Source organism: Zootoca vivipara, chromosome 16 (assembly GCF_965207765.1).
Source record: "Zootoca vivipara chromosome 16, rZooViv2.hap1.1, whole genome shotgun sequence".
Lineage (NCBI taxonomy): Eukaryota > Metazoa > Chordata > Lepidosauria > Squamata > Lacertidae > Zootoca > Zootoca vivipara.
The window spans coordinates 32,982,965-33,004,502 of NC_142599.1; the positions used below are offsets into that span (position 1 = coordinate 32,982,965).

Sequence of the window (21,538 nt, forward strand, 5' to 3'; positions counted from 1 at the left end):
GGGCCAAGGCCGTTTAGGAATTTAAAGGTCAGCACCAACACTTTGAATTGTGCTCGGGAACAGACTGGGAGCCAATGCAGGTCTTGGGACCAGTAGTAAGCTAGTTTCCATCCTCCAGCCAGGCAAGCGAGAGGCATGGCTGCAATATGATGGGACGCATTTCAGCCAGGCAAGAACCCGTGAGGAAGGCTTGAAGCAGGGCCCAGGAGGGGGTGTGGCTTGGGGAAGAGTCATGAGGGCCAGAAAGAGAGGTTTGGAGGGGCCACATTCAGCCCCCAGGGGCGAGGTGTTCCCGACTTTGCTGCGCACCAACATTTTCTGCCTTTGCTCTGCAGGTGACTCTCTTTGACTCCCAGTTTACAGATACCTCACACGGTCCTTGTTCCTGCAATCAGGTCCCATCTGTTGTCCTCAGTGGGGAAGGTAAGGACTTTTGTAGGCATGCATCCCTAACACTTGCACCAGGTCTGGGTAGACCAATTTGTTTGCCAAAGCAAACAAGATGCATTTTAACCATTTGGTCCAACAGTACTACACTTGGGCAAAAAAAAAAAAAATGAAAGGCACAAATACAGGATGGGTGACACCTGGCTTGAGAGCAGTACATGTGAAAAGGATCTCGGAGTCTTGGTAGACCACAAACTTGACATGAGTCAACTGTTCAGTTTCTGTTAATTGGTTCTCATGGGAAACTTACAGATTCTTGCTTCACACAATTAACTCAAGGCAGTGTCAATTTGCTCTTGGCGGAAAGCCAAGGTCTGCCTGACCTGGAAACTACTCTCTGATTGGTTAACGGCCAGCACTGAACTCTGTTATCTAGGAATGCTAGCACAGTTGTTTCGAGTAGAATTGCTGTGTATATGGTTGGAGAGAGAGAGAGACAGAAAGGATTTATTTTGCTTTGCTTTGTATGCAGAAACTTTGCTGCTTTTATTTTCTTTTAATAAATCCTGTAAATAGTTATTCTGCATCTAGCCGACTAGTCATTTCCACCTCAACTAGCTTCTGTGCTCTGCTACGTTTGGGCTAAAGCCACTAGAGCTATGCCTGACACTTCAAAATTCAACAGTGTGATGCAGCAGCTAAAAAAGCCAATGCAAATCTGGGCTGCATCAATAGGAGTACAGCATCTAGATCAGGGGTCCCCCAAACTAAGGCCCGGGGGCCGGATGCGGCCCAATCACCTTCTAAATCCAGCTCGCGGACGGTCCAGGAATCAGCATGTTTTTACATGAGTAGAATGTGTCCTTTTATTTAAAATGCATCTCTGGGTTATTTGTGGGGCCTGCCTGGTGTTTTTACATGAGTAGAATGTGTGCTTTTATTTAAAATGCATCTCCGGGTTATTTGTGGGGCATAGGAATTCGTTCATATTTTTTTCCAAAATATAGTCTGGCCCCCCACAAGGTCTGAGGGACAGTGGACCGGCCCCCCTGCTGAAAAAGTTTGCTGACCCCAGATCTAGATGAAGGGAAGTAATAGTACCACTGTATTCCACTCTGGTCAGACCTCACCTGGAGTACTGTGTCCAGTTCTGGGCACCACAGTTCAATAAGGATACTGACAAGCTGGAACGTGTCCAGAAGAGGGCAAGCAAAATGGCCAAAGGCCTGGAAGCCATGCCTTATGAGGAAGCCTGGAGAAGAGAAGGTTAAGGGATGATATGATAGCCATGTTCAAATATATAAAAGGATGTCATATAGAGGAGGGAGAAAGGTTGTTTTCTGCTGCTCCAGAGAAGCAGACACGGAGCAATGGTTTCAAACTACAAGAAAGAAGATTCCACCTAAACATTAGGAAGAACTTCCTGACAGTAAGAGCTGTTCGGCAGTGGAATTTGCTACCAAGGAGTGTGGTGGAGTCTCCTTTTTTGGAGGTCTTTAAGCAGAGGCTTGACAGCCATATGTCAGGAATGCTTTGATGGTGTTTCCTGCTTGGCAGGGGGTTGGACTGGATGGCCCTAGTGGTCTCTTCCAACTCTATGATCCTATGATTCTATGATCTCTGACAGGTATGTATTTTGATGAAATGATCTGGAATATTTACTTTGCTGCCGCCTCCCCCACCCAAAAAATTCCTGTGGATGCCTGTACTTGGTTGCCCTATTCTAGGTGGGGGAGAAATTTGATTTCACTTTGCATCCACACTTCAGAATTCACACTTGTCCGAGTTTTGCGGTGCATTTCTCCAGTGAAGTAATGGGTGGAAGAATATTAGCACCAGATGACTATTTTGATAGACAGTAGATTCATCTTTCTATCTCCTGCCCATTGAAATGTAATTCACCCTATTGCGTTTGTTTTGTTGCTTTCTAAACTATGTGCAAAATGAACGAAGAGTATTTTTAACCAAATGAAACACACCTGAACTAAGGCAAAATGTCCATAAAAAGGCATGCACTCATGAAAAGAACACACCAAAAAGTGCATTATATATGGGGGAATTGCTTTCTCAAAATGCACATGATAGGGGGAATTGCATATAAAAATGTGCTAACAGGGATAAATTGGTGCTAGAATGCGGATGAGTTTTAATGAGGACTTCACTTTCTTTTTCTTTTTGGTAATAATTTCTATTTGGTTTTGCATATTTTCATACCACCACATATCCAAAGCTACAAGGTTATCCCAAATCTCTGGACCTCCCTCTTCCCCCCCCCCATGGGTTCTTTTCTACTGCATCTTTTTTAAACAAACCAACTTTTATATATACAGTGGTACCTCGGGTTATGAACACGATCCGTTCCGGGTCGCAGTTCGTAACCCGGAAAGTTCCTAACCCGAACTGCCATTTTGTGCATGCGCAAAGCGCTATTTTTGCTATTTTCGCGGTTTGCACATGCGTGCGCGAAAATACTTCCAGGTTTGCGCAGTTCGTAACCCAAGGTGTTCATAACCCGAGGTACGACTGTATATAACTCCATTGTATCCATAGTTCTTGTTACAGTACAAGTGTTATTGCAATCCTGCTAAAGTTTTCAGCTGCTTACAGTGGCCTTTAAGGTAAATTGTAAATTTCCCCCACTCCTTATTAAAATTTTGGTCTTCCTGGTTCCTGAGCTTTCCGGTCAGTTTCGCCATTTCGGCATATTCCAACAGCTTCATCTGCCATTCTTCTCTGGAAGGGACTTTATCTTCCTTCACGAGGACTTCAAAGATGGCAACAATAAAAATCCCAAACTGGCATAGAAGAACGGGACCTGAGATGGGGGAAATGCAAAACGGAGAGGGCTGCAAATGGACGGATTTGTTTCCCCTGACCCTGGAAGCATGCCATTTTTACTAAAATGGCACTCTCTCGCTCTCTCCCCTGCAGCGGTTTCCATGGACAGCGGCTCCCTGATTATGTCGGAGATCGTGGACATTCCCGGCGACAGCAGCCCGTCCGAGGACTCCTGCCTGCTGGACGCCAGCGGCTCGGTCTGCTCGGTGGATTACGTCTTGTTCCGCTCCATCCAGCGCAGCCGGGCCGACTACTGCTTGAGCGTGGACTGTGGGCAGTGTGGCCTGCACCCTCAGAGCCCCACCCTGCAGGGCCCTTTCGAGGAGACGCCCCAGGCGCGCTTGCGGGGGGAGCGCTCGCACTCCTGCTCCACGCCCGGCTCCACGGGGTACGAGGGATTGCGGGAGGCGGGCAGTGCCCATACACACAGCTGCCAGCGCCTGGAGAGCTTAGGCCAAAGCGCCGGGCCTTGCTTCCCCGAGGTGCGGGTCAAGCCCAAGGCCTCGCTGCCGGGACGCAAAGGCGCCGGGCGGCAGCGCCGGAGCAGCGAGGCCTCGTACCGCCTGCCTTCTGCCCGGGGTCCTCTTCTGAGGTCTCACAGCGATCCTGGGATTGTCACGGCCTGCGAGAATGGTGAGTAGACCGAGCTGGAGGAAGCTGGACGGCGGAGAACGTGGCGTGGATGTGTTTTGTTGCGATGTGGACAGCTGCTAGGAAAGGATATATTTATTAGATATTATCAGTGCTGTTTTTTTTCTCTAGTAAAAGAGGTGCTGGAACTCCCTTGTTCCCTTATAATGGCAATGGTGCCAGTGGCAAAGGAAGGGGGTGGGGGTGGGGGGCCGCCCTGGGTGTCATCATGGGTGTGTGTGTGACAAAATGACAAAAATAAGAGTTTAAAGAAAAATTAGGGCTCACAAAACTTTTTCTTCTTCTTCCAAATACAGTGGTGCCTCGCTAGACGAAATTAATTCGTTCCACGGGTCTTTTCTTATAGCAAAAAATTCGTCTAGCGAATCCCATAGGAATGCACTGAAATTTTTTTGAAATTTTTTTTTGCCCATAGGAACGCATTAATTGAATTTCAATGCATTCCTATGGGAAACCGCGATTCGCTAGACGAATTTTTCGTAAAACGCATTCGTCTAGCGAGGTAACCTCCGCTCGAAAAAACCTTTCGTTAAGCGGAAATTTCGTTAAGCGAGGCACCACTGTATATTTATTGGTTTTATAAAACTGGAAAAAAACAACCATAAAACACGAAAATACAACCATTCAAAAAATCACATAAAACACAAAAATACAAAAAGAAAAAAAAGTAAAACAACCATATTTATCATTCATGTGTACTGACATTGTTGACTTTCTCATGTCCCTCCTTGCTGCGTTTCATTGTATATCATCCTTAGTCATTTCTATATCATACTTCAATCATCTTATTTTTACCTCAACTAACAAATTTCACCTCTTATTAATCCCTTAACAACATTTCAATTCATTATTTAACGCTTATATCTAAATCTTAATAATTTTTTTAGTTCAGTCAACAAACATAACGAAACAGCGGCTGGCACTGGGCGCCACACTGCGGGGGCCGGCACTTACCGCAGGGCCTGCAGCATGCCCGAGCCACATGTCTCCCCTGGGAGTGACGTGGTGGCTTGGGCGCCTCCAGGTTCCACACTGCCTGAAACGGCAGTGTGGGGCTTGCGTCTGCCCACTGCCTCTCCCTCAGCCACCCTACAGCTGAGGGGGAGGCGGGGGAAAGACTCCACGCAGTGCACCCCACCCCCATGGGTGGCTCACCCCACCCCTGGCTGCAGGACAAATGTGCCACACCGGGCACCCCACCTTCTAGCTAAGCGGCTGAACGGTGCCCACCTGAAAAAACCAACCCCTGAATATTATTCTTCCTTCCTCACGTTTGAGGACCTGAAGGAGCGTCTCCACCCCCATCGTTCTGCCCGGACACTGAGGTCCAGCGACGAGGGCCTTCTGGCGGTTCCCTCGTTGCGAGAAGCCATGTTGCAGGGAACCAGGCAGAGGGCCTTCTTGGTGGTGGCGCCCGTCCTGTGGAACGCCCTCCCACCAGATGTCAAAGAGAAAAACAACTACCAGACTTTTAGAACACATCTGAAGGCAGCCCTGTTTAGGGAAGCTTTTAATGTTTAACAGACTATTGTGTTTTAATATTTTGTTGGAAGCTGCCCAGAGTGACTGGGGTATAAATGATATATTATTATTATTATTATTATTATTATTATTATTATTATTATTATTATTCAGCAGAATACCATCCTTTTGCAGCTTCAAAGGAAACTTAGCCTAGTTTTAGCCTTTTGGTTTAAGTTGTCCAGGACGCTTTAAGGGAGACTGGATTTTCCTGGCATGTCTCCCCTTTTCTCCCCCTTAAAATGACACGCACCCAGTCTCGTAAAAGGTAGAATTAACATTTACTTTCTCAGAATACTTGTTGAACAGTAACAGGTACAGCAGCTTTGCTCAGACAGGCTTAAATTGGTAGTTCAGTTACAAAGGCATACTTAAGTCCTAAAATGTAGTCTGAGCTTGAAGCTCAAATATGGTAGATATTGTCACATTGCTGGCACAGTGGAAAGAGATGGAAAGAGGAAGAGGAAGAGCCCAGGCAGGTCGGAGAATATATAGTTACTAGTGTATTTCAGCCCGTTCAATAACGGATGCTAGAACATCCTGGGGTTCGGAGAAGCGCTTGCGCAGCGCTTCTCCGAACCCTGGGACCTGTCCTTGTTGTCGGCGGCAGGGGGACAGGAATGGAGGAGAAGAAAGCACTGCTTTCTCCTCCTCCGTTCCTCTCCCCAAGCCGCGGACAGGAAGGAGGCATCCCGGGGTTCGGAGAAGCACTTGTGCAGCGCTTCTCCGAACCCCGGGACCTGTCCTTGCTGGACGCACACACGTGCGCGCTCCCCCCCCCCAACGCTCAGTCCAGCCAGGAGCGGCGGTTGGCAGCCGCAGGGAAACGGTAGGTGGGGGGGGGGAGAGCGTGTGTGTGCGTGCGCCCAGTCTCTGCTGTCCAATCCCTGTGTCCCTGGGGCCCATGCGCAGTAACCCAGGGACACACGGGAAATCTGGACGCAGAGACACTTGGACTTTATTATATAGGATGCCCGCCCCCGCCCCCCAATGCCAGGGCACAGTAGGATTGTCTCTCACTGAGTTCTCTCTAGCAAGTTTACAGGAAAACTCTGTGAGCTTCAGCTCCTATCATGTACCTATCTAGCAAAACACAAATTGTTGGTTTGTCTGCATCTTAAATATCCCATATGTGCCGTTTTCAAGGCTGTGCTTTCTCACAAGAGCATGTGCTACATAGGATTGTGCCCCCCCCCAGCATTTTTTTGGGTGAGATCTCAGTGTGAAATCACATGAGATCACAGCACCCAAAGTGGCCACCATGTTCTCACACGGAAAAATGGGGTTTCCCATTTTTTTCCCCATGGGACACTTGCAAGGTCTGTACCTCGAGATGCTGGATTCGGGATCTCCTGAATCCAAAAGGTGTGCTTTGCTTCTGAGCTGCCGAAACACCCCAATTAAAAACCATTTCTTTCCTGCCTTTCATTTCCTCACTCCCCACCAGAAGCGGACTTCCAGGAGGTGTTCTGCGCCAAGGCGTCGGAGGAAGATGGGCCCAACTCCTCAGCAGATACAGGTGAGGGAAGTGGCTTGCTTCGGTAGCCATCTTTGGACCTGGCTGTTTGTGATCAGGCAGATCCACCAGGCCAAGGTGCAGCCTGCTGAAGCTGAGTGAGGTTGCCATCTTTGAACCTGGCAAATAATGAGCCAGCGGAAACAGGTTGAGGTCAGCGACCGCTTGAATCACGAGGACTGTCACCTTGGAATCCGGACGGTTCCCACCCACCTGTTCCTCCGTGCAGATAAAATGTGTCAGGAGTTCAAGGAATTAATTGCCCTCACTTGTCCCTAGTTACATCGTCTTACTTGTAAGACACAAAGCAGGTGACTAATCACAAATTGCCTTGAGTATTATTACTAATACTTTTTGGCATCGTTGTTCTTACGAAAGTGTAGTAAGTCTGAACCCTGTACTCATTCTTATTACAGTGCAGCCGAAAGCATTGTGAACATGTTCAAAGACTGCTCCACCTTGCATGGCAACTGTGGTCCTCAGAAGGGGCATCGCTGAGAGTAACCACATGCCCCAGAGGTGTTTTTAGCCCGCACTAGAAACTGGACTTTTAGTGTTGCCGCTTCAGCCCTCTGTAATCAATTAACAGCTGAAATGAGACAGGTGCCTAGCGCCTTGAAATCGAGGTGGCCATTGTAAACACTATATGTTTAAGAAGTATTTCCTGCTCCTGAGACTCAGGCTCCCTCCAGACCTCCTCCTTATTGTCTCTCCATAGCTATTTGTGCTCATTATGGTGTCGGGGCAGTTATGTAGACGACTCCTCATGTGTGAATGATCTACTTGTGTGTGATGGAGCCGGGAACCTGGAAGTGGAACCCGGAAGTGGGGCGCACCCTGGAGAGTCCTTGTGGCCCGTAAGGAGACCCTCCCCAGAGACTGAAGAGGGCATATTCCTTGGGCTCTGGGGAGGGTCTTCTCATGAGCCACGGTGTACCCTGCTTCCATGTGTTCCACTGGAGAAGAGAAGGTTAAGGGGTGATATGATAGCCATGTTCAAATATATAAAAGGATGTCATATAGAGGAGGGAGAAAGGTTGTTTTCTGCTGCTCCAGAGAAGCGGACACGGAGCAATGGATTCAAGCTACAAGAAAGAAGATTCCACCTAAACATTAGGAAGAACTTCCTGACAGTAAGAGCTGTTCAACAGTGGAATTTGCTACCAAGGAGTGTGGTGGAGTCTCCTTCTTTGGAGGTCTTTAAACAGAGGTTTGACAGCCATCTGTCAGGAATGCTTTGATGGTGTTTCCTGCTTGGCAGGGGGTTGGACTGGATGGCCCTTGTGGTCTCTTCCAACTCTATAATTCTATGATTCTATGATTCTATGTGTGCAGGGGCCTTGAATATAACCCCCACATAAGTGGGGAGTTGCCTGTACACGATCCCACTTCCAATATTGTTTTTGCATACAGAAGTTTCAGGGCGGACATATTGCTTGTTTTCCAGTTGGTTCATGTCCCATAGCTTCCTGCAGAAATCACGCAACTTCTGGTACCCCTGTGTCCTGTACCCCATCAGCAATGGTGATGTTCAGGGGTAGAGTGCCTCTGAAGATGGAGGCTCTTATGACTTGCCATTAATACCTTGCCTCCCTCTCTTCCTCCCTCCCTCCCTCCCTTCCCAGGGCCCTGCTCGGAAGCTTGCCTTTTGCACCCGTCGCTCTGCGAGCTGCCCCTGCGGGCTCGCTTGGCAGGGAAGGCCAAGCTGGAGGTGCCACAGAAAGCACCACTGCAGCACCTGTCCAAGACTGGCACACGCTCCCTGGGGGACCTGAAGGTGTGCCGTGGGACGCGTGGGATCGTGGCCCGTTTCCTCCACAGGTCCAAGCGCAACCTGGCTTTGGCGGGAGCAGAGATGGCAGGGCGCAGCAGCACTCCAGGGCGCAAGCAGGTACGGAGGGCAAAACAAGTTTTCACCAGGTAGTGGAATTTCCTGTGCTGATTATTTTTTGTTTCGCATGAAATGGAGTTCTTATCAACTCAGCAGTCGTGGTGGCAGGTGGGATGGAAGGCAAGCAAGTGTTGATGATGATAATTAATTTATTACTTATAACCCACCCATCTGCATACCTGCCAAGTTCCGGCCTGAAAAATAAGGGACTGTACCGGAAGTAGCAGACCGGAAGTAGTGCTGCCGCCATTTTGGAACTGGGCGGAGCATGCTCAGAAGTGACTTTTGATGCTGCTCTGCCCTGTTCCAAAATGGCCGCCGCACCAGAAGTCGCGCTGCAGCCATTTTAGAACTGGGCAAAGCAGCATCAAAAGTCGCTTCTGAGCATGCTCCGCCCAGTTCCAAAATGGCCACTGCACCAGAATAAACCGGGGGGAAACAAAAAAATCCATTTTTTCGGCTGGGGACAGCTGGAAAAACGGGGGTTTCCCGGGGAATACGGGAGACTTGGCAGCTATGACCCTTCTGACTGAGTTGCACCAGCCACTCTGGTCAGCTCCCAACAGAATACAGTGGTACTTTGATTCACAAACTTAATCCGTTCTGGAAGTCCGTTCTTAAACCAAAGTGTTCTTAAACCAAGGCGTGCTTTCCCATAGCAGCGGGGCACTCAATTTACAAATGGAACACACTCATCAGGAAGTGGAACATGTTCTGCTTCCAAGGCAAAGTTCACAAACCAAAACATCTACTTCCGGGTTTGCAGCATTCTTAATCCAGGTTGTTCACAAACTAAGCTGTTCTTAAACCACTGTATAAGAAACACAACAAGACACCAGACGTTAAAAACTCCCCGAGTTGGTAGAGCACAAGACTTTAATCTCAGGGTTGTGGGTTCGAGTCCAATGCTGGGCAAAACGATTCCTGCATTGCAAGGAATTGGACTACATGACCCTTGCGGTCCCTCCCAATTCTACAATTTTGTGTTCCTTTTTGTTCTCTTCATTTGGACTAGAATTCTTTTGTTTTGTTTTAAGAAAGCCCTTTCCCTCTAATAGTGGGATAGGGGACCTGGGGGGGGGGGGCGGAATTAACATCTGGCAACCCATGCGCCGCTTGGGTTTCAGATACTACATGGGTAAAGGTAAAGGTAAAAGGACCGCTGACCATTAGGTCCAGTCATGACCGACTCTGGGGTTGCGGCGCTCATCTCGCGTTATTGGCCGAGGGAGACGGCGTACAGCTTCCAGGTCATGTGGCCAGCATGACAAAGCTGCTTCTGGCGAACCAGAGCAGCGCACGGAAACGCTGTTTACTTTCTCGCTGCAGCGGTACCTATTTATCTACTTGCACTTTGATGTGCTTTCGAACTGCTAGGTTGGCAGGAGCTGGGACCGAGCAACGGGAGCTCACCCCATCGCGGGATTCGAACCGCTGACCTTCTGATTGGCAAGCCCTAGGCTCTGTGGTTTAACCCACAGCGCCACCCGCGTCCCAACTACATGGGTAGACGAGTCTAAAAAAGCCTGGGGCCCAAATTGTCACGGCCCTCTAGCGGCTAATTTACCAGAAGTAATGTATTTAGCATTAACTCTGGAAAAGTATAGAGTACTTGATTCTGACCAAACTTTGCCCCCAGAGCTAGTTGTAAGCTGCCTGTGTGCTATTCCCCCTCCCCCCCAAATAACAAATGTAATAAATTAAAATCCACCCGCAGTGGGTGGAAACAGGAAAGAACCCAGCAGGAAGGACTCTATGATTAGGATGTCAAAGGCAAAAATAGAAACACCCCACCCCACCCCCCAGTTTTGAAAGGCTGGGAAACCCCCCTTTGATGTGGGCCATTTCAGGTATTTAAGGAGGCCAGTTAATTGTGCTGACTAATTAGGGTTAAACATCCTAATTGCCTGAGCCTTAGGGAACAGCTCTTGAAACAAGGCGACAAGGGAATTGAACTAGCTCCTGTTTGTTGTTGTTTAGTTGTTTAGTCGTGTCCGACTCTTCGTGACCCCATGGACCATAGCACGCCAGGCACTCCTGTCTTGCACTGCCTCCCACAGTTTGGTCATACCCATGTTCATAGCTTCGAGAACACTGTCCAACCATCTCGTCCTCTGTCGTCCCCTTCTCCTAGTGCCCTCAATCTTTCCCAACATCAGGGTCTTTTCCAGGGAGTCTTCTCTTCTCATCAGGTGGCCAAAGTATTGGAGCCTCAGCTTCAGGATCTGTCCTTCCAGTGAGCACTCAGGGCTGATTTCCTTCAGAATGGATAGGTTTGATCTTCTTGCAGTCCATGGGACTCTCAAGAGTCTCCTCCAGCACCATAATTCAAAAGCATCAATTCTTCGGCGATCAGCCTTCTTGATGGTCCAGCTCTCACTTCCATACATCACTACTGGGAAAACCATAGCTTTAACTATACGGACCTTTGTAGGCAAGGTGATGTCTCTGCTTTTTAAGATGTTGTCTAGGTTTGTCATTGCTTTTCTCCCAAGAAGCAGGCGTCTTTTAATTTCGTGACTGCTGTCACCATCTGCAGTGATCAAGGAGCCCAAGAAAGTAAAAACTCTCACTGCCTCCATTTCTTCCCCTTCTATTTGCCAGGAGGTGATGGGACCAGTGGCCATGATCTTGGTTTTTTTGATGTTGAGCTTCAGACCATATTTTGCGCTCTCCTCTTTCACCCTCATTAAAAGGTTCTTTAATTCCTCCTCACTTTCTGCCATCAAGGTTGTGTCATCTGCATACCTGAGGTTGTTGATATCAATTCCGGCTTGGGATTCAAGCTCCTGTTTAGGTTTCACAAAGAATTCTTCCTTAATTAAATCCCCGGCATATGGGAGGCTGCTTCAGAAACTGAACACCCCTTCTGACTTTTCCCTGAGAGTAATCCCAGGTATAAGGTCTACCCTCATCAATACCCCCTGATCTCTTTGCGCAAATTGTGGAGGTTAGTTAGACGGTGCCCTGTCTTTACTGAGCGTTCCTTCAGATTTGATTGCAGGGAAGTTATACAAGAACAAACATTCCACCGTGTTCACATGCCTCCCTGTTATTCTCTCACATCTTCCTGTTAAACACGCTTCAGTTCATTTCGCCATCCTTAATCGGAATGTTAAATGTCTGGTGTTGTTTTTGCAAATGGATTTGTTGCGGTCGGTGACAGAATAAGCCCATCCTCTTTAGTTGCGCAAACCTAAATTTCTGGTAACCCCTCCCACAAAATCCCGAGAGGCTGTGTGCTCACGCTGTACATTTAAAGCACATTTCCCCACCCACAAAGCACCATGGGAACCATAGTTCGCCCCACACTGATGTGCAGTGCCCAGTACCTTGAGCAAACTACAGCTCCCAGGATTCTTTGGAGGGAGACAAATAATGTGTACGCAGCCATGATGTGGAGGTGGCTTAAAACACGCGCTGCTCTTTTTATCCCTCAACAACACCAAAGCAGGAATAGAGACAAAGCTGAAAAAGCATCGGCCACAGACACAGCAAGCTTCCCAGAGTCGTCCCATCTCAGCTAAGATGGCTCCTTTCTTGACCCTTGCTACCAGATGAAGAACTTGAACTCAGTTTTTGGTTTCTGCCCAACTCACAGACCTGAGTGTTACGTAAGCAAGTCAAGGGTTAAAGGCACAGCAGCTGCATTGCATGGCTTAAGCCAGGGGTCAGCAAACTTTTTCAGCAGGGGGCCGTTCCACTCACCCTCAGACCTTGGGGGGGGGGTGTTTGTCGGAATAGATATATATATATATTGGGGGGGATGAACGAATTCCTATGTCCCACAAATAACCCAGAGATGCATTTTAAATACAAGGACACATTCTACTCATGTAAAAACACGCTGATTTCCAGACCGTCCGCGGGCCGGATTTAGAAAGTGACAGGGCCGGATCTGCCCCCCCTACCTTAGTTTGCCTACCCATGGCTTAGTGTGAGCTGAGATGTTGAGCCAGCAAGCGGCACCTTGGTGAATTATACCTGAAGGAGCGTCTCCACCCCCATCATCCAGCCCGGACACTGAGGGTCCAGCGCCGAGGGCCTTCTGGTGGTTCCCTCACAGCGAGAAGTGAGGTTGCAGGGAACCAGGCAGAGGGCCTTCTCGGTGGTGGCACCCTCCCTGTGGAACGCCCTCCCATCAGATGTCAAGGAAATCTACCTGACTTTTAGAAGACATCTGAAGGCAGCCCTGTTTAGGGAAGTTTTTAATGTTTGATGTTTTATCATGTTTTAATATTCTGTTGGGAGCCGCCCAGAGTGGCTGGGGAAACCCAGGCAGATGGGTGGGGTATAAATAATAAATTGTTATCATCATTATCATTATTATTTTGCAGAGCAGGGTGGGCACAGCAGACGGCACGCACATATACTGTATTGAAATTGCTTTGCAAAAGTTTTTAGTGAAAATAATGTAGAAAAAAGTGTGTGTGTGGTGTGTCTATTTTCTACGTTATTTTCACTACCGTAATATCTGTATTTATTTTATTAAATTTCTACTACGCCTGTCATCCAAGGGTGGTTTACAATGCAAAGACACATAGCATAGTAACAAACAAGAAAACAACTGTAACAAAGTTATCTCTGTACCCATTACTTATCTGGAGAACTGCGTTGCAAAATTTGGAGAACTGTGAATTTGGAGGGAAGGCTCCATGTACACTATTGCTTCAGAAGGTACCAATTTGCTAGGGTCGCCTTTGAATGCAGACTGAACTGAATCCCTCCTTCCTGTTAACAACGCAGTATCTGAAAATGCTACGCAGCCGGCTTAGCTTCAGGCATGGGGGGTGAGGGAAGGCAAGCAACCACCCATATGACCTCTTATGCAACAGCTGGTAGGTCTGCATTTTTGGAACAGGAGGAAGAAAAAGAAGAAGTATCTCTGGAGAAATATGTCAAATATGGGGATGTGAGCAGCTCTCTCCACAGGCCCCTAAAACAATGTTTTCACTGTACTTTTCTGCCTCGCCCGCTTAAAAAGAAGAGCTGAACTTCTGTGGCAAACCTCTCTGAAACAAGTCTGACTCTTTTAGCTGCAAGAAGCCGTGATTCCTGTTTTGAAAGCGCCGCTTGCCCATCTCTGTTGTGTGGTCAGAGCTGCTCTCCTTTTAGTACAATTTCTCACCTTGGCACTGCTAACAGGGTTCGAGGGCAGGGAAGACAATGGCAGCTCTGACTGGCTTAATGTTTATTTACAGGCTGTCATTTTGTTTTTTCTCTCAGGTGCCCAGGCAGAGGCTGGAGCGGAGCTCTCCGGAGGGCATCCACCTGCAGAGCTGCGGCGACCTGAGCTCTACTTCGTCCTTGCGGCGCTTGCTCTCCGGCCGCCGGCTGGAGCGAAGGCGCCCCCACAGCCTGAGCGGACTCATCCGAGAGAGTAACCTGTAAGAGGCCCTTCAGCGTGCGTCTTCCCGATGCCAACGATTGCAGCTGCTTCGTGACTCGGGCCTCGGATCAGGAAGCCCGGGACTAGATTTCTGGAGGAACTGGATTGGGGCTCCTGTAGCAAAAAGCAAGCAAAAAACAACCCTCCCTCCCGCCTCAGCCAGGAAGACAGAAGGAAGGAGCGTAGCATGTAGGGGTTCCGCCCTGCCAAGGTGGTGCAATGACCGGGTGCTGGTTAACGGCCCCATGCGAACCACCATTCTTGTTGTGTGGCGTGGGAAGGAAGCGCTCTCTCTCCAGTGACTCCTGAGGACTTTGTACGATAGGGAATGCCGCCAAACATTGCGCCCGACAGCGGTCGGCAGCACTCTCGGCTCCCGCAAATTGACTTGTATGTATCTAAGGAAATGTTGACTGCCTGTCAGCCAGCTGCGGCATGCAGCGGCAGAGGCGGATCCCTGCACAGGGCGACGGCTCGCTTCCCGGCATCCTGATGATTCACAGCATTGGGTGCCTGGGGTGTGTGTGTGTGTGTGGCAGCCGCTGTCCCGTCTGAAGAGGTGCGTGCCCAGGAATCCCGCCTGACCTGGCAAAGGTTTCCTTGGCACGAGAAGAGGGGCGGGGTGGGAATGAGCCCAGCTCTTCTATGCACATTTAATTGACATCACCAGGGATTTCCCTGCATGGCCACCTGAGAGGTACCCTACCTGGACTTCTCACCTCCAGCTGCTGCTCCCCCTCCCAGCCCCCCAGCCCCGCGCACACATGCCATGCCCAGGAGCTCAGCTGCCCTAGCGTATCTGTAACATCGAACCCTTTGCCTACTACTGATACCTCACTTTTAGCTGTGCCTTTGATTGGTTGGTTGCTTCCTCTCTCCACCCAGGTGCTGGGCCAGGGCCAGGTGAATACTCTGGAATCACTTTGGAGAGAAAGAGAGCTTCCCATTAGGGTTGCTGGGTCTCCCAAGACTCGTAAAGACCAAAGCTGGCTCATCGGCCCCAAAGCTGCCTCTTTCTCACAGTGGCCCCAAACAGAATTGCCTTTGGGAAGCCCAGAAAGCAGGGCATGAGGGCAAGAGCCGTCCCTCTGCTGCTTCACTTCTGCCCTGCAACCCCGGGATAGACTGCCTCTAAGCCTGGAGGTTCCATTGATAGCCACCTCCTCCTTCCCTAACCTCCTTTTAAAGTCATCCAATGAGGCAGAAGGAGCCGAGCATAGGAGCTTAAAGGGTGAGGCCTGGCCGCTGATGGGGCCACTGATGGGGCTTAGCATCGCACGGTGTGGGGTGGAGCACTGCAGGTCTGGCTCCAGATCTGAGGAGAGCCCCAGCCTACCCCAGTCTCCTGTCGTGAGCGTAATTTTCCCAGAATGCCCCTCCAACGACCCTGCAGTGGGGCACTGTGGGAATTTTGTTTCAGCGGCAGGCAGCTACCAAACCACCACAGGGTTGTTGGCAGGCAGCAGTCAACTCTGTGGACATCCAGGGGCCTGAGTGACTGCCCTAGGGTGATGAGTGCTGGCGCCAGCCCTGGGCAAAGGATGGCATGTCTCAGGTGGCGGGGGGTGGGGGTGGGAGGAGTCAAGTTACACCTGCTGCCTTGCGCAAGAGGAGTCAGAGCGAAGAACAAAAAGTTCTCAAGCCGAGCCGTGACTTGTCCACTCCCTTCCCTTGACCCTGACCTCTTCTCATACTGATCTATTTTACTTCTCGCCTCCCTTTAATAACCAACCGTCAGATTAATTGTCTACTATCGCAATCAACAGGAAGAGTAGCATTCTTCCTTGCAAGGTCCGGGTGCCCCTTACTCCCTCCTCCTAACCCCAAATTTACTACTCCTGCCACATACACCCCAGCACCCGCTCTGGCCTTCTTCCCTTGAAGACTCTGAGAAGGGAAGCTTTAACCCCTGGAAACCTCAGGTCAAACTCCCTGAGACCCGGCCACCCTATTTCCTGTTGGAGGAGGAAGTCTGCCGTTCTGCATGTACGCCAAAGCCACACACAGCCCCCAACCGGTTTGGGTTCCACGCTTTCCTCCGTCGTGTGTCCTCCCACTCTTACCTCGCTCTTTTGCAACACAGGTGCGCAAATCTGTAGGACGACGGGGCTCCCTTTTCTCTCTCTTTCCTTTTGGCAGAGCTGAGGGGAGTACGCGGCGGGGTGGGGGGAAGCTCGGTTGGCAAGGAGGGCTGCCGACTCTTCCCCTCCTCCTCCTCGCACGGATGCCTATATGCCCTTTGGCAGCCGCGTGCGTCAAGCAGGAGAAATTCGGCCAGCGAAACGTGGCAATGCAGGTGTTGCCCAGTTTCCAACCGTGGCTGCTAAAAGGCAAAGGAGCCAAGTGAAGTTGGTAAAATTGGCACCCTGAGCTGGCAACCTGGGAGAGGCTCACCACTGTCAGTTTGAGTTGCACAAATACTTATCTGAGATAAACCAAATAAAGCCATATCTATCTAATTTGTAGCTGCTGGTTTTTGTAGGAGGACCTCGTTAAAAAACACCCTACACACAGCTAAGGTGTCCTGGAGATCTTGTTTAACGTTTGATTTGGTTGCGCCACGCTGGTGTAGGAATTAGGCAATGGCTTGTCTTTAGTTGCGATGTTGTTGACATGTCTTCCCATTGTACATTTATTGATCCCACACAGTTCACAGCCATTCCTGACCACTTTCCAGGTTGAATCTGCATGAGGTCTGGCGACTTCTCACCTCCCGGACTAGACTCTGGTGTGATTAGCAATTGCTTGACACCTGCAGTTCAGCAAATGCCCTGAATGCCCTGTATTGGGGAAAAGCTCCTTTTGCCTGTCTGCTAATTTAAAAGCGCAGGAGTCAAGCCGGGTGGGAAATTGTGGCTACCCAGGTTGTCACGGAGTCCTGACAATCGGATTGTCGGACGTCCAATGAAGATTGGAGATGAAACTAAAAACATAAAGAAGCCAGGAGGGGATGGAGGGCTGATGTGGGGGGGGACACCGATTCTACTCATTTTAATGTGGCAAAATGTGAATTATTTGCAGACGCTGTTCAAAACCACAAAAGGCTCTTCAGTGCAAACTCTCATTAACTGTAGGACAACCTTTCAATCGGCATGGGTGCTGTGTTCACCCCAAGAAGTTAGAATTTTTAGGGGTGCTCTACTTAGCTGGGGTTGCTTTCCTTTGGGAAAAAAAGTCACCAGACGATCATTTGTGTGTGTGTGTGTGTGTGTGTGTGTGTGTGTGTGTGTGTGATTATTTACAGATATGCAGGTCTGCCTATATATGGCAGTGATGGGGAACTGTTTTCAGACTGAGGGCCACATTCTCTTCTGAGCTACCTTTCAGGGGCCACATGCCAGGGACCGGTGGGGCTGGAGGGGAACAAGGAGTGCAAATTTTACCTCAGTACAGGAGGCTAGTTTCTGCACACACTCACTATTGCTGATATTAATATTGCATAGCATGAAGTGTTTGGATGCACAAGAACCGACTCCTTTTGGAAATAAAGCATTGTCCAGACCCATAAAATATTATTCAAAGTTTACTTGCAGAACTCGTCAAAAGCAGAACAAAAACAGGAAATGATACACCCAAAATATCCATTAAATCAGGGGTCCCCAAACTACGGCCCGCGGGCCAGATGCGGCCCAATTGGCCTCCTAATCCGGCCCGCGACGACCCCCGCCGCCCGCTGCCACCGCCCACTCTTACGGCGCACAGTGCAGCGGCGCACTTCCAGATCGGAAAAAAGCACCGTTTGTGCGCATGTGTATGGGCCTCTCCCGACCCAGAAGAGGTCATTTCTGGTGCACTTCCGGGTCGGGGGGAGGCCCATACGCATGCGCACAAATGATTTTCGGTGATTTTTTCCGACCTGGAAGCGCGCCATCGCGTCAGTAAGTGTGTGTGCACATGAGCACGGACGCGCACTCCCCTGCCCTCCAGCCCGCCGCGCTGATCGCGCCCATTGATCGCGCACCGGCTGATCGCGCCGCGCTGATCGCGCACCGGCCCAAAGCCGGGTAAGTCTGGGGACCCCTGTATTAAATCTTGTGCAATTTCCAGGACAGGCTCGGCATCTTCTTAGAAACAAAAGATATTTTTTAAAAAATATCTTCTTCCAAAGCCTTCATTCCTGCCTCCTTTGGCCTAAGGCTATGCAGCTTTTGGAGAGCCATTTGCATCCTTTTGTTCTCTGTCGGGTTCAGAGAAAGACCGAAGCCACCAACCAACTTTTCAAAATGGCGGTTTTGGAATTCCACACCTTCGTCACCTGATCTAAGGTTACAATTCTCACCTGTTTGCTGGCAGGAAACAACCATTCGTTAATTTATCAACTCAGCGGGAGCTCAGAGAGAGCTTGCCATTCCATACCCTCCAACATTTCTCTGATGAAAATATGGACGTCCTATTCCATAATAATATGTAATTATTCTTTATACCCTCCCACACCTGACTGGGTTCCCCCAGCCACTCGGGGTGGCTTCCAACATATAATAATAATAATAATAATAATAGTAATAGTAATAATAGTAATAATAGTAATAATAAAACATTTAAAAAATCATACAGGGCTGCCTTCAGATGTCTTCTAAAGGTCATAGAGTTACTTATCTCCTTGGCTCCTGGGTGGCATTGCTCTATACCCTCCAACTTTTCTCAGATGAAAATAAGGAAAAGCAGGGCATTCCGGGATCAACTCAGAAACCGGGATGGGTTCTGTAAATCCGGGACTGTCCCTGGAAAACAGGGGCACTTGAAGGGCCTGGTGTCCTTTAGCTTCACTGGAATCTCCCCTTGTTAAACCTTTTCACCAGTACACAGACATTCCTATTTCAGTGTCGATTAAGCCAAGACCTAACACACAACCCTCTCTGCCCACCATCCAGGACTGTGGAGAGTCTTGAAAGCCAAAGGGGGAGGCATGAGCGGCCACATTTGAGCCCCCAACTCTTCACTCTGAGCGCCTCCCCACCATGCTCTGGCTTGCAATAGACCAGGCTTCCCCAGACTAAGGCCTGGGGGCCGGATATGGCCCGCGAGGCTCTTTTATGCGGCCCCCGGCGCCTGCTGCCACCGCCTGCTCTTAACCGCACGGCTGCCTACTTCTGGGTCCCTGGAGCGTCGGAAATAGCTTGGGCGCATGCGCAAGCGTCATTTTCGGGGCGCTTCCGGGCTGGAGGAGGCCCATGTGCATGTACACAAGCTATTTCCGGTGTTCCGGTGACCCGGAAGTGTGCTGGAAATCACATGTGCGCATGCGTATGGGTGCGCTCCGGCCCGCAGCGCGATCGGCGCTATCGGCGCTGGCGGCACCGGCCCTCAGCAAGGTAAGTTTGGGAACCCCTGCAATAGACCCTGCTTACAGAGAGAGAGCTCTCTGTCTTTTTTTTTAAAAAAATGAAATGAGTTAAGCAATTGGAATCGAATTCCAAGCGAAAGAATTGAGCATACGTGGAACTCATAGTGTAATGAGCAGCGGCTAGTAAGATGCCATGTGAACAGGGTGATCAACATTGTAAGGTGATTAAAAGAGACACAATTGTTTTCATTAATGAGATTGCTATGACAAGGATTTGTTGAGGCCAAGTCACACAGTGTGCAATTTGTTTATGGATTTGACACAGTGCCAACTGTTTACTGCAAGGGTGCATAACTAGGGCACCCCAATGTTTTTTCTCTAGACTACAGATCCCGTCATCTCTGACTATTGGTCACCGGGACTGATGGGAGTTGGGAGTCCAAAAACACCTGGAGGGCCACAGCTCCCCACCCCACCACCCCTGTTCCACAGAGCACTGTAGATTTGTAAATGTATCACCAGCTTCTGATTGGAATCCCCCTTTGAAACTATTTTTGGGGATTCAGGGGAATGTGGCATTATACATTTCTTCATCGTAAAAACCGCATCAGCACTATGCCTTTAAAGCGCTGTGATGATAATACCGTAATAATAATAATAATAATAATAATAATAATAATAATAATTTATTATTTGTTCCCCAGCCACTCTGGGCGGCTTCCAACAAGACATCAAAATACAATGATCTATTAAACATTAAAAGCTCCCTAAACAGGGCTGCCTTCAGATGTCTCCTAAAAGTCTGGTAGATGTTTTTCTCTTTGACATCTGGTGGGAGAGGGCATTCCACAGGGCGGGCGCCACTACTGAGAAGGCCCTCTCTGCCTGGTTCCCTGTAATTTGGCTTCTCACAGCAAGGGAACTGCCAGAAGGCCCTCGGTGCTGGTCCGGGCAGAACGATGAGGGTGGAGACGCTCCTTCAGATATACTGGACCGAGGCCGCTTAGGGTTTTTAAGGTCAGCACCAACACTTTGAATTGTGCTCAGAAACGTGCTCGGAAAAATGATACCATTTTAAACAGTCATGGCTTCCCCCGTAGAACCCTGGGAACTGTAGTTTGTTAAAGGTCCTGAAAGTTGTTAGGAGACATACATGCCTTCCCCTCACCGAAGTACAAGTCCCAGAGTTCCCTGGGCAAAGGGATTGATTGTTTAACCACTCTGGGTATTGTAGCTCTGTCAGGGGAATAGGGAGTCTCCTAACTACTCCCACCACCTGTAACAGACTACAGTTCCCAGGAATCTGGGAGGGGGGAGGTCATGATTGCTTAAAGTGGTATAAACAGCCTTTAATGTTGTCTTCTTCTTCTTCTTCTTCTTCTTCTTCTTCTTCTTCTTCTTCTTCTTCTTCTTCTTCTTCTTCTTCTTCTTCTTCTTCTTCTTCTTCTTCTTCTTCTTCTTCTTCTGCGATCACTCATAGCTGAGTAAGATTGTCTTCCATAAACACGGATTTAACAATGGGTCTGTAAGTGACTGTGGAGGCCAATTCTGGATCCACGCGTCCTTTCACAGTGGGGACATTGGTTTCCAGGTGGGAGTTTATCATGGTGTGGATTTGCCAAGTGTGCCCTCCTCTTAGCACGTTTCTCCCTTTCATCCTGAGATCGAGTTTCTTCAAAGCCCATGACACCTTTAGTAACGGCTGTTCTCCAACTGGAGCGCTCACAGGCCAGTGTTTCCCAGTTGTCACTGTTTATGCTACACTTTTAAAGATTTGCCTTGAGACAGTCTTTAAACCTCTTTTGTTGACCACCAGCATTACGCTTTCCATTTTTAAGTTTGGAATAGAGTACATAGTTGCTTTGGAAGATGATTACCAGGCATCCGCACAACATGACCAGTCCAACGAAGTTGATGTTGAAGAATCATTGCTTCAACACTGGTGGTCTTTGCTTCTTCCAGTACACTGATATTAGTTCACCTGTCTTCCGAAGTGTTGTGTAAAATTTTTCGGAGACACCTTTGATGGAATCTTTCAAGGAGTTGGAGATGGCGTTTATA

General features: G+C 49.1%; 1 protein-coding gene across 1 annotated transcript in view; it reads left to right on the forward strand.

Annotated features, from left to right (window-relative positions):
• Positions 1–16,648, forward strand: part of ENTREP3 (endosomal transmembrane epsin interactor 3) — a 34,579-nt gene extending 17,931 nt beyond the window's left edge. The window contains exons 8-12 of the mRNA XM_060269536.2: positions 336–423; positions 3,319–3,858; positions 6,845–6,916; positions 8,539–8,804; positions 14,031–16,648. Coding sequence (XP_060125519.2) covers positions 336–423; positions 3,319–3,858; positions 6,845–6,916; positions 8,539–8,804; positions 14,031–14,195 — 1,131 coding nt within the window. The 3' untranslated portion in view covers positions 14,196–16,648. The remainder of the gene's footprint in view (positions 1–335; positions 424–3,318; positions 3,859–6,844; positions 6,917–8,538; positions 8,805–14,030) is intronic.
• Positions 16,649–21,538: the final 4,890 nt, after the last annotated feature.